Here is a 13,445-nt window from a genome sequence, read left to right on the forward strand (position 1 = left end):
GATAAGAATAGTACACTTGTATGATCTATCAGTTTCCTTTGTGAAATACTTTGCGAATTCCATCTCGGCCGATTTGTGTAACAGTCTTGATAATTGTACTGATGACTTCTGGGTAGATTTGGGCACGCCTCAGAGTCGTAGTGTGAGCGGTATCGGAGTGAAATTGGAGCAAGACAGAGCGACCGCTCCAGCCTTAATTAAAAAACCACTCCACGCTCTGACCAAATTCCGCCCGCTCCGCTGCTCGCTCACGCTCTGCTCACATGCTCCGTTTCACATAGTAACTTAATCACTTCAAATTGTTTTTATATACAAGTGTTGTACACAGCATTGTGTATTTCTACTTTTGCCCTATGTGTATCTTCACACAAATAGTCTGTAACTACAACCAGTTTCTTTCAGGGTAAATGTATTCTGATTCCCCCCTATTAACTAGATTATTGTTGAGCAATAACCCAATGCTACCTATATTAAATAAAAAAAAAAAAAACATGCATACGTACACAGTTTAAACTGACCTGAAAGGGGGTATCTGAAGGGCAGGGTCATCAACAGTGACCTTCACTTTGTGACCTGGAAAGGAATCCTTCAGGTGGTCGACAGACAGGAATGTGTCATTAAAATCCAGTGTGGAGATTTGGTTGGGCATTCTGGAGTAGTGGGCGCTGTCTGGGTTCCCATATCCCAAGATGATGTCGTGCAACCATTCTGGGACAACACACTCGGTGTTCATCAAGTTGCGAATGGTTTCCAAGACAGCCTGAATGTATGAGGACAGGAGGAAGATCTTAAATTGGATTGATCCATTCAGGATGTTAATTAAATAAATGTATGCCGAAGAGAAATCATACAAGTTAGAGATGTCTAAAAATACAGTCCCGATCAAAAGTTTAAGACCACTTGAAAAATGGCAATTTTGCATGGTTGGATCTTAAGGTTCCAAGTAGAGCTTCAACATGCAACAAGAAGAAATGGGAGTGAGACAAAACAGTTTTTGAGCATGCAATTAATTGAAAACGATGATTAAACTGAAACAGGCTGTTTTATAGCTGATCAAAATTTTAGGACCACATGCCTTTAAAAGGCCAAATCTGTGCAAAGATGTGGATTCATTGTCACTTTCCGTCAAGTAGTCACACTGTCATGACGTTCTGATGGCAAAGGCAAAAAAAACTCTCCCTTTTTGAACGTGGTCGGGTTGTTGAACTGCATAAGCAGGGTCTCTCGCAGTGCGCCATCGCTGCTGAGGTGGGACACAGTAAGACAGTCATTTGGAATTTCTTAAATGATCCTGAGGGTTATGGAACAAAAAAGTCAAGTGGAAGACCCAAAACAAATTTCACCAGCACTGAGCCAGAAGATCCAATTGGCTGTCCGTCAAGACACTGGACGATCCTCGACCCAAATTAAGGCCGTTACTGGTGCCAACTGCAGCCCAATAACCATCAGACAGCATGAGACTGAAGGACTTCAAAAACTTCTTCAAAGGCCTAGTCTCCTTGAACGCCACAGAACTGTCCGTTTGGATTTTGCAAGAGAGCACCAAACATGGGACATTCAAAGGTGGAAGAAAGTTTTATTCTCTGATGAGAAAAAAAATTTAACCTTGATGGTCCTGATGGTTTCCAACGTTACTGGCATGACAAGCAGATCCCACCTGAGATGTTTTCTACGCGCTACAGTGGAGGGGGCGCCATAATGGTCTGGGGTGCTTTTTCCTTCAGTGGAACAATGGAGCTTCAGGAGGTGCAGGGGCATCAAACAGCCGCTGGCTATGTCCAGATGTTGCAGAGAGCATCCCTCATGACTGAGGGCCCTCGTCTGTGTGGTAACGACTGGGTTTTTCAACAGGACAACGCTAATGCCCGCAGGATTCTTTCCAGGAGAATAACATCACTCTTTTGGCCCATCCTGTGTGTTCCCCTGATCTAAATCCAACTGAGAACCTTTGGGGATGGATGGCAAGGGAAGTTTACAAAAATGGACAACAGTTCCAGACAGTAGATGCCCTTCGTGCGGTCGTCTTCACCACTTGGAGAAATGTTCCCACTGACCTCATGGAAACACTTGCATGAAGCATGCCGCAACAAATTTTTGAAGTGATCAACAATAACGGTGGAGCTACTCAGTACTGAGTTCATGTTTGGAAGTTTGATTTCTGTTTTGGTGGGGTTTACAGGCTTTTTTGGAGGCGTGGTCCTAAACTTTTGATCATCTGTAAAACAGCCTGTTTCAGTTTAATCATTGTTTTCAATAAATTGCATGCTCAAAAAAATATTTTGTCTCACTCCCATTTCTTCTTGTTGCATATTGAAGCTCTACTTGCAACCTTGTTAAGATCCAACCATGCAAAATATGATTTTTTGCCATTTTTCAAGTGGTCTTAATCTTTTGATCGGGACTGTATCTACAGACTACAATACTTAACCAAGGTATATAAACCACTTCTGTACATTCTGATGGCTTAGAACAGGGTTCCCCAATTCTGGTCCTAGAGGGCTAGCCTGCAACACAGTTTGCAGATATCCCTGCTCAAACATGTTAAATCAGCTTTTTACCAGGTTTAGTAGGTGTGTTTGAGCAGGGGAATCCTGAGATGAACCATCATGGACTGGAATTGGGGAATCCTGGGCTAGGAAAAACCCAGGAACGCAGCTGAGCAGCATCACTGCCACGAACCTTGAAGTTGTTTTCCTTCGGCTTCCTTCTCATGATGATGTTGAAGGTCTCATAGGGGTCTTCTGCCCCTGTCTGAATGCTGTTTGTCATGTCCTGCTGATACTGATTTGGGTCCAGCCAAACACGAAATGTCCGGGTGTCACCTTTCAGCTTGGGTTTTGGTTCAGGACCTCAATATTGGAAAAAGCACATCATTTTAGAATCATAGCATTGTATTAGCTAATCATTCTGAAGACTCCCCCTAAAGGAATCAAAATTTTAAGTAGGAACTCGCAGAAATGTTTTAACCACTTGTTAATTTATACAACAGCAATCTAACCAAAGGTTACACTCTGCCCTATAGGTATCCCCCTACAGTCAAGCCTACAGCATTCCTGAAATTTATGCTATTCTCTTTGGAAACTCAAAGTTTAGCAAAAACAAAAAGAAATAAGTGCAGCATGTGAAAAGCACAAAAAAAGCAGGGTGCAGCAGATATGCTGCTTTCTGTTACTCGCTGCCTACCGTCCTCGATGACGCGGCCCTTGTCATCCAACATGCCCTGCACTTCGCAGCCCCTCACATACACCAGCCCCGCCTGCTCCACCAACGATTGCCGGCGGTCAAAACGTGTGCCATACAGGAGGTTTGGCTGCACCGTGATGAGGAAGCAAACGTCGTGTTTCCGCAATCCTGAACAGTAGTAGCAATTTACAGAAATGCAAAACTAAGACATGCAAAAAGGATATATTCATGAGAAAACCAATTAAACAGTGTTATGGCTTAAAAAATATGAGCTTTACATTTCACTTGTAAAAATACACAGAGATGTATATGCTCAGTAAAGAACATAGATGTCTTAGTAACAAAAAGGAATGTATCAGAAATAAAAAATGTACCTTCCCATTCTGCTTTGATTTCATTGCGCACATTGAGGTTGATCGTGAAATCGGCTCGAACACGGGCAGGCCAGTTCTCCCCAATGTTGGGCTTGGCCACTTCCACAATAGAAAAGCACAGTATAGTCTGTGCCATTCTAGCCCAACCGCCAAAAACGACACCTCCATACTCCGATTGCCTAGATGGAAAAGGTCAATGTCATCAAGTAGTAGTGAACACATGGGGCCTTGTTAATCAAAGTTACATATGCACAAAAAGATGCCAGAAACGTATGTATGCTACTTTTCACGCAAAATCCAGGATTTATCAAATAAAACTTGACAGTGCAAAAATGTGTATATTCACAAAAACTCAGGGGCAGACAAACACAACAGTTTGGACATATTGGGAAAAGGCAATACCCATTGGAAAGTAGGAAATTGCAGGTAAACCATCAAAATGACCAAACACACATGCTAACAATTTCATACCACCAACCCGCACTCTAACGTGAAAAAAGGTCAATCTGAAAATGTGAACTGGGATATATTTTTTTATTTTACTGATATTGTTTATTTGTATAGGTTAAACACCATGAATTTGCCTTGGAGAACTGAATTTGCCATTTCAACATATCGTCATCACTTCCAATTAACTGAAAATATCTGTAATTGTCACTAGTAATCAAACTGGGCAGGATCTCAGGCTTGTGTACGTCTGCATTTAGAAGATACTTCAGACATTTCCGAGGGGCACTGCACGTACACCAGGTTTGATAAATGCTTACAGGCCTATATTTTTCTGTGAATTTGCATTTTTTTCACGATAAATGAAATTGAATGAGGCTGCTGGACTGTTTAACTGTAATTTTATTTGTGTTTGTCAAGCTTTTCAAGGAAAAGCAGAAGAACCACTGAAAAAAGTGTGCAAAGCTCACCATGGCTTCATCCGAGACACCACATCCTCAATGTCTTGCCTGATCTCATAGGTGGACTCCAAGCGAAACAGATTGAAGTTTCTTAGCAGGTAGTCATGCAGAGTAAGGAACTGCAGGTTGAGTTTTGGCAATGCTAAGCAACCTGAAAGTTAGAAATATACTCAAGCTATTGAATACGTACACTACCGTTTGCTGGAACTTGAATTTCTCAAACATTACAGCATAAACCTGTAAAATGAAATATAAATACTGCAATAATTTTTTGTATGGCAGGAATATAAATATATTCTTTTTAAATGTCTTCACAAGTACCTTCTCCTGAATAATATTCTGTAGGAACAATGTTCTCATCCCAAATTATCTTCTCTGTTGGATAAAGGGGCATTTGGTTCAGCTGCTCAATCTGCGAGATTCTTCTCTCATGACGAGATACCTATGAACAAGTAACAAAATCGAGTGAACAAATTAGGGCTGGGCGATATGGGTAATTGACAATATCAGATGAGTAACTCGATGTCAATATATGACATTGACTAACTAGCGATTATCGCCTGTGTTGGTGAAACACTTGGTGCTGTGTGTGTGCGTGTGTGAGTGAGGGGGGGGGGGGGTGTTGGATGATTCGATACTAGAGGTGCAACGATTATTCAACATTGTTGACAAAAATCGACAATAAAAATAGTCGCCAACGAATTTGATTGTCGATAATTGTCGCCAGATGTATTTTTAAACTGAGTGAGATGTTTTCCTTCCTTTCTACCTGTGCAATACTACCACTTTCCAATAGACTACACCAATACACCACACTGGTGAGATTCGCTCTTGCGCAATAGTATTCAGCAACAGGTAGAAAAATGGCGGCCACAAATCAGGCATCATCGCGTATTAAAGTCTTGGACACATGGTCGCTATGACGGATTTCTGTCAACTGAGTGCACTAAAGGTTAATAATGAGATTTATGTAGATCCGAAGAAAAAAAATAGGTGGCTGGAAAGCCTGTATTTCTTTTGTTTAATTAAGATTGAATTATTCTTCCTAAAAATAAAAATAAACATTATGGTTTCGGCAGTTCGCTTAAACACTGACAGATGCGGAGAAGCCTACAGGCTGCAAGCTATTTCCCGACGCATGTTTAAGATGCCAAAATTCATAGTAAGGAGAAAATAATTCCCCAGCATTTAGTGCTACATCAGTCTCAAAGGCTTTTAATGTCCCAAAACAAAAACGAGATCTGCAAAAGGGTGAATAGCACGGGCTTCTTGTTGCCTGGTGTATCCAATAATAATAATAATAATAATAATAATAATAATAATAATAATAATAATAACAACAACAACAACAACAGGGCATAATATTAAGCTAGTAGTAGTATATTTTACATTTTCAAAAAAGATCGGAATAGAACGTATTTATGTTTGGAAGTCAGTAGTGCGTCATGAAGCTTCTCATTCGATAATAGTAGCTAAAAAAAGGTCAGAAAACAGTGGAGAAAACCCATTGCTTAAAACGCCGAAGCTCAAGATTAAGGACAGTGGCTCCGATGTCACAAGTGCTGCGAGAGCTTATGCTCCGTTAAAAATAAATAAATAACAGTCCGTTTGAAAATCCTTTGAAGTCCATTTTCTTGCTGTTAACAGAGGAATGGCAATGGGAAGCTGCTCTAAATTTCCCGTATTTTGGGTCGGGATTGTGGGATTTTTCAGCCTGCTTTAAAATGAGTTTTTATTTGTAAACATAGGCTATATAAATAGCCGATATGACAAGAAATTACCATGCATTTTAACCTCTATACCGCAAATGAAGTACGCATTAGTATATACAGGTTAAAATGCATGATAATTTCTTGTCATATCAGCGCAAATGCACATAAAATACGTACACATTTGCACTGTCACAGCAATTGATTGCCGCACGTATCGCTTTTAAAAGTTGAATGCGTACTTGCGTACCAGTTATATGCAGCCCTGATTATAACAAAGATTGTATAAGAAATTCGGATCAGTATCGGTGCTGATCCAAACCTATTTGACGGATCGGGTATCGGCCATGTGTGACCAATCCACGTCCTATACTTACTTAGCTAGTTTTTGGCAATCTCTATAAAGATAGATTTAACATGAAATAGGGACTATCTGCACAATCAATTGCACGACAGCTCTTTCCCATTTTACATGTGTTTTTTGGGCATTCAAGTCGAGCAATAACCTCATGCTAAATGTAAAAGCTGGTAGCTAAATAAGAGTCATTTTATAATTATGCAATTTATAATCTGATTAGTCGACTAATCATTTTAATAGTCCATGACTAGTCGACTCACAAAAGTCGTTAGTTGTAGCCCTATTCAATACTATCAATATTTAAAATTTTACTGCCCAGTCTTACAACAAATACATCAGCCATAAATTAAGCAATAAAGGTCACATCATAGATCACTATCATACCATTTTTATTTTGAGGAATACACTAATTTAAAGGCAACTACTTCGGATAGAGCTTCACAATATAGAAGTACTGCTGCAACTTCCCTACAACTAACATTAAGTCTTCATGATACAACAGACCAAACCTTGAACTTAAATAATCTTACTTTTCCCTTTTAATGTGGGAATACAAGGTTTTAAACTGTGAAAGCTGCTATATCATTATACTAATTCTCTAACCTACTGTCAAACTGATTTAACAAGTTAACTGATTTAAAGTTAACATCAAATGTACAGAAAAAGTAGGAAGAAATACTAGCTTTGGAGTAACCATTTTGGCTAAGCTTTCTATCACACAATAAAAATTCCAGGTTCACAAATTGAAACTGGTTAAATTTTTAATCTGTTTTCTTCTATTTGAAAATACATACTGAAATCAATAGAACCAATGCATTTTACATGCTTAACTTCATAAACTTGTACATAATCTTTGACCTGGGTCTGGCCCACAAGCCAGCTTTTGTCCAGGTGAGCTATAAAGGATGCTCTTCAGCCATCACTCACCAGCATTTCAAAGAGGAACTCGCTGTCATTGGTAGTGTTCTCTCCTTCTGACAATTCTGGTAAGAGACAGAGGTAGGCTGCCACCTGATGAAGTGTATTGGGACTGCAGGAAGGAAAAACATCCGAAATTGACATTTCTTACAATGAAGATCCATCAGGTCTGGAGCCTGTCCTGAACCTGGACACAAGGCCACGAATAACCCAAGATGGGGCACCAACCCATTACAGGGCACATATACCTATGGGGAATTTGGCAATTCTAACCATAACATGTTTTTGGACTGTGGGGAGAAACTGGAAAATCTGGAGAAAACCCCACAACAACACTGGAAACAATGGTCCCAGAGGTGTTAGGGAACATTAAAACATTAATTAATGGTGCTAATCGCTGCACCACTCTGGCACCCCTCAAAATGAAAAGCCAATTAAAAATAGTGTGTTTATACTACAGTCATGTGCATGAGCAGAATTCTGAAACCAAATGTATGGCAGCACTGTGGCCAGATCCAATAGCCTGAAGGCTTTGATACTCTTGTTACTTAAGGATGTCATCGTATATACTAATAAATAAGCACATCAAGGGGCATTGCACTCTGTGGCAGACTGAGTTTACGCCTTCAGCTTTTCAAATCACACAATATACCCATTGACCACATTTGTAATTCATTCAAATTAGTCTACCAACCAAGTCTTGGAATAAGAATGTTCATTATGTCATGGTACCTAAAGAAAGCCAATGTATACTGCTAGACACACATTTTTGTACTGGTATTTAAATAAATAAATAAAAAGGTGACATTCTGACTCACTGCAACTGCACAATGCTCCCAGCTTTAAAATCAGTGATATTCCACAGCTGCACAATGCTCTCGGCTTTAAAATCAGTGACATTCTGACTCGCTGCAGCTGCATAATGGTTTCTATTTTTAGATTTTGTAAATCAATTAAAAATAAGGAGCCTGAATAAATCTTCCTGTTTTGTAGGAAGGCTTAAAGATTCCAGAATTTAAAAGGGCTGTCCCTGATTTCCCCCAGAATGTTATAGCAAATTAATGTCAGTAATAACATGTGGTATTATTTATGAGAAATACCTGAGAGGACCAAAGTGCTTTATGAGGGACTCGCGGGTATCCACTGCTGCCACGTTGGATAAAGCAAAGTCCTGAAGCTCAGGGAAATGTGCAAACGCTGCTCTCTGAAACACAAAGGTGCATGGTGTTAAACCTGCATTGACTCTCTTAGCCCTCATTCACAATAACATGCAAACAGCTAAATAAAGAGCAGTCGGCATTATAACACCATAACTAACCTGCAGAGATGTGATTTGGTCATAGTGTAGATTTGTCATCTCTTTCTCTGTGAGAGCATTCCCTGTTTGGTCATTTATTTCAAAGCCGGTGTAGAATTTCAGCATATCCAAGAGCTGAATACACAGATTCACATTAAAACATTAGCACAACTCACATTACCCACACAGAGCTATGTGCAAGGAATACTGCTGTTTGCAGCTTTTTCAGACTGGATATTCGGCGAGAATCAGTAACACCAAAACTAGGCTGTTTTGTTCTGCTTTCAAATAAATGTGTTCTTTAAAATCACCTAGGAAGTGATAAGCCTCTGATTTGTCGGGATCGGCAAAAAGCTTATTTCTATACCTTGCTGCTAAAAAATGACCATTTTAAAACTGATGTGACCCAAGGGAAAACGTGCTTCCCATTACACAGCTCAAAACACACCAAAAAACTAGAAAAGATACTGTAGCAATGACAACAATGTATTCCCTGGATAGCTCCGTCACCCCCACATCTGCAATTTCTAGAATTACAAGGACCAACTGGATATGTGAAAGTCAGTTAAGGTGTTTTACCAATACTCTGAGTTGTAGTTTTGACACATAACTTTGAACCACGGCTATTCATTTATTGCACACTCCACTCACATGCCAATTTGAACAGGTTTCCCCCCACCAATTAGATGGCTAACTATTTCTTAATGTATGTCCTAATGTCCATGTCTTGTTATTTTTTTTTATATATACACATCAGAGCATGTGAGCTGAGTGGAGCGGTGAAAATTTCCACTCCTCGCTCACGAGGCTGTTGGCTCCGCCCACTCTTCCGGCTCTAATTCGCACTAAGCTGCTCTGCTCAACACCGCTCCTCGCTCCACTAAAATTTCCTCCTGCTCCAGTCAAATCGCTCCACGCTCACTCCAGTTTAAAAGAGGGACAAATAATCTGAATGCAAATAAAGCATCTACGTTTTAAATTCCTCAATTTTTTTCTGTTGATGCTGCTGCTGCGTCTCTATAAAATAAAAATTTCACTGACAGCGTTACGTGAAATTAAAAAAATCCTATTAGACCTAGTTTGAATAACAAAAAATTATTTGATTACCAATATTTACTTTATAGGCTTTTATACTTTAATTTACTTTATAGACTTGATATGCTACAACCATATAAAACTTGCTCACGTTTTGCTCTGGCTTCCGCCTGTTCGCGTAGCACACTCATGTTCCTGAGAAAAGTGATTCCAAAGTGAATCTTTACTCACTGAAAGTTTCACCACATTGTTGTTCTTGCTCTACATTATTGTCATCTATACGTTTGATAAGAATAGTACAGTTGTATGATTTATCAGTTTCCTTTGTGAAATACTTTGCGAATTCCATCTTGTCCAATTTGTGTAACAGTCTTGATAATTGTACAGATGAATTCTAGGTAGATTTGGGCATGCCTCAGAATCGTAGTGTGAACGGTATCGGAGCAAAATTAAAATTCCGCCCGCTCCGCTCACATGCTCTGCTATACATCTAAAAAAATTCATTACCCATGATAAATTTTGCAGAACGAAAATCAGTAAACCGGAAATATTACTGTAATACCGCTCAAACCTACCCTACACACTCGCCCTACCTCTTTATTGTACAATTTGTCTGAATGTAATTAGATTCACCAGAACTGTGACTGTTTTTTCATGTTTTGATTAAAAGTAGGGTTGATTAGAAGTGAGATTATTAAATCCCCCCCACAAATTTCAGTGAGCGGTGTGTGTGTGTGTGTATGTGTGGGCTTGCATAGATCACATTTGAGGACCAAATTGTCCCCAAAGTGTAGTAAAACCTCAAATTTTCCTACTTTTGGGGACATCTTTTGAGGTCTCCATTTGGATAACCTCAGTTTTTTAAAAATCTGTGAATGCAATCAAAAAAGTAAAAATGCCATTGTATTTGGGTTGGTTACTTATGGTGAAGGTTAGGGATGGGTAGGGGTTAAGGGTGTCGTGACTGGGATTAGAGTTTTTCCCATAGAAATGAATGGACGGCCCCCATTTAGATAGGAAGACCAACTTTGTGTGTGTGTGTGTGTGTGTGTGTGTGTGTGTGTGTAATTTTAGAATATTAAGAAAACCATCGTGTCCCACAGTTTGAAAACTACTGACATGCACGATGTTTGAATGAACAAACAAATAAATAGATCCATCATCCTTTCAGATGCACTGTACATACAAGATGCCAGCTGCATGCCTATCACTGCCACTTCAATTTGGGGGCAATTTGTCTCATGGTTAGATGTGCAGGTGAAGATTATCATCCATATAATAATTTTTGTGAAAGTGGCAATCAGAGCCAATAAAGATTAAATAAAGAGTAATTGCTAAAAGATCCATTTTTAAGCACAATTAAATTACATTGTTACATAATTACATTTAAAATTGAATTTAGTAAAATTGCGTGAAATCCATGGCAACCCACATCACTTCACCTGGCAGAAAAGATGCCCTTCATTTTCTCTTCGGGTAAGACCTGAGAGCTGACACCTGACCACCAAGTGAGAGTTATCCAGCACGGCGTTGAACCATCGGCGGGTTGGAAGCTGAGCCTAGCAGCACATCACAGATAAAAGCAAACCATTAAGCATAATAATTGCTAGGAGGCAGCCAAAACATTAAAATTACTGCATCTAAGGCTGCTGCCGTCATTAGAATAAAATTGATTAAAAGAAGGCACTGCATACATTACATAGGTAACATTTTCAATGACTATTCAGTCCTGAATAGTCTGGCCAAAAGCATTATTTATATCACAGTTGGAAGTGACAAACATGTGACAAAACATTGTAAAACATTGTGCTAGAGATATAAATGAAAAAAAGCTTTTTACGAAAAATGATTTGCCCAAAATTATTCATACTCTCTCAATAATCAATGACAAAGCCTTTATTTGCCATCACAGCAATCAATCAGTTATAATTGCTAACAAGACTTTTGTATGTCTCAGCTGGGATTTTGGACCACTCCTCTTTAGCAAAGAGTTTGGGGTCTTTGAAGTTGGAAGGCTTCCTTGCCATCACAATGGAGGGGTCATTTCTGGCCTCCTACTATGCCCTTTAAGATATTTTTTCCCCCCCACAGTGTTGAACTCCTTGTACTTTGATTATCCTTTGCATTTTGGCCAATGGCACTAAAAACACTTGGATATGGCTTTATAGACTTTCCCCAACTTGTGAGCTGCCACAAGACCTCACTAAGATCTGTCGTTTGAGACATGACTTGCAGTTGACTAGTAACTGACTAGAGAACTACTGCATCAGCTGTACTCATTTTATAGTTGATTAGAATGCTCTAGAGCATGGCAGTAATTACCAAGACCATTGAAAAGTATAGAAGCTTGCATTTTCTCAAAAAATAGCTCAATTTCAAGGGGCATGAATAATTTTGCACATGGCATTTTTCTAAAAAATGTAAATAAAATAAATAAATGATTAATAACTTTTTGTTAACTGAAACACAATGGTTTACCATCACATACTAATGTCATTTACAGCCAGATGAAACCTATTGGTTCAAATAATTCACTGAGGTGGGTCAGTTTCGGAAAAAGTCTAGGATCATTTTTAATTCCAGTCCAGCCCTGAAAGGTAGGTATACCACTAGGGAGAAGGGGTAGTGTCCCCTACTACTGACTTCCATCAAACTTGTTTTTGTCACTTTAGTTTTGTACAATACAAAAATGAACTCCTTAATATAATTTTGTTACATTCCCACCTCAAGGTCAATCATTAACTCAAGGAACCTCTCGCAGTAGTGAACTTTCTCCATCGAAACTTCTCCTGAAATGGAAAGTGGAAACAATGCAAAATCACTTGCCTTATTCTTAAAATAAATAAATAAATAAAAGACTACCGCATGCATTCCCCAGTCAAGACAAGATATGAATTTTTCCAAAGCATAAGCTTCTACTAGGACTGCACAATATTGATACTAGTACCAATATCGGGTTTGATACAGTGCTCATGTACTTGTACTCATCCTCGTGGCAATGCACTAATGCCTATGACCACATAACACAACATGCAGCAAACACTAGCAGGGAGAGAGAAAGAGCTTTTTTCACTGCATGAGGATTAGATTAGGTAGTTGGATTTCTTTTCTAAGGTGGTGTGTGGCATAAAAAAAAGTGTTTACTGCATTCGAAGGTTTAAGACTGTCCCCAACAAAGTTTTTCAAATCATAATTATATCTGATTTATTGTGTTAAAAAACCAAGTGTCTTCTACAGCTGTAGTTTCCTTCCTTTGCTGCAACATAGCACTACTGTTTTATTTGAGAAATAACAGGTGTAGATCTTCATCCATATAATGTTTTTGTAAAGCATTAATAAGATCCATCAAATACTTTCTGGCTTCCAATGGTCAAATATTGTTCCTGGTTTGGGAACAGCTGTGTGAAGGACCGGAAAGCCCTCCAGAAAGTGATCCGGGCAGCTGAACGCTGCTGCAGGTTAGCTCTCCCCTCCATGCAGGACATTTACATCAGGAGATGTAAGACTAGGGCAGATAGGATTAAGGACTTGTCTCACCCCAATAACAGACTGTTCAAACTCCTGCATTCAGGCAGAAGGTTCTGTGTCATTATGGCCAAGATGGAGAGACTCAGGAGTTTCTATCCCCAGGCAATTCGACTCCTCAATCAAGACATGCCACTC

The 13,445-nt window shown here is 39.3% G+C and overlaps 1 protein-coding gene across 4 annotated transcripts in view; it reads right to left on the reverse strand.

Annotated features, from left to right (window-relative positions):
- The window catches only part of aqr (aquarius intron-binding spliceosomal factor), a 72,884-nt gene that overhangs the window by 41,184 nt on the left and 18,255 nt on the right, over positions 1-13,445 (reverse strand). For all 4 annotated transcript variants that reach the window (XM_072698937.1, XM_072698936.1, XM_072698935.1 and 1 more), the window contains exons 11-21: positions 12,507-12,571; positions 11,225-11,341; positions 8,769-8,882; positions 8,551-8,654; positions 7,460-7,562; positions 4,787-4,907; positions 4,475-4,616; positions 3,558-3,736; positions 3,184-3,351; positions 2,680-2,849; positions 519-760 (exon numbers count right to left, since the gene is read on the reverse strand). In XM_072698937.1, the coding sequence (XP_072555038.1) occupies positions 519-760; positions 2,680-2,849; positions 3,184-3,351; positions 3,558-3,736; positions 4,475-4,616; positions 4,787-4,907; positions 7,460-7,562; positions 8,551-8,654; positions 8,769-8,882; positions 11,225-11,341; positions 12,507-12,571 (1,525 nt within the window). The remainder of the gene's footprint in view (positions 1-518; positions 761-2,679; positions 2,850-3,183; positions 3,352-3,557; positions 3,737-4,474; positions 4,617-4,786; positions 4,908-7,459; positions 7,563-8,550; positions 8,655-8,768; positions 8,883-11,224; positions 11,342-12,506; positions 12,572-13,445) is intronic.

The sequence above is a fragment of the Paramormyrops kingsleyae genome, chromosome 14, assembly GCF_048594095.1.
Source record: "Paramormyrops kingsleyae isolate MSU_618 chromosome 14, PKINGS_0.4, whole genome shotgun sequence".
NCBI classification, from domain to species: domain Eukaryota; kingdom Metazoa; phylum Chordata; class Actinopteri; order Osteoglossiformes; family Mormyridae; genus Paramormyrops; species Paramormyrops kingsleyae.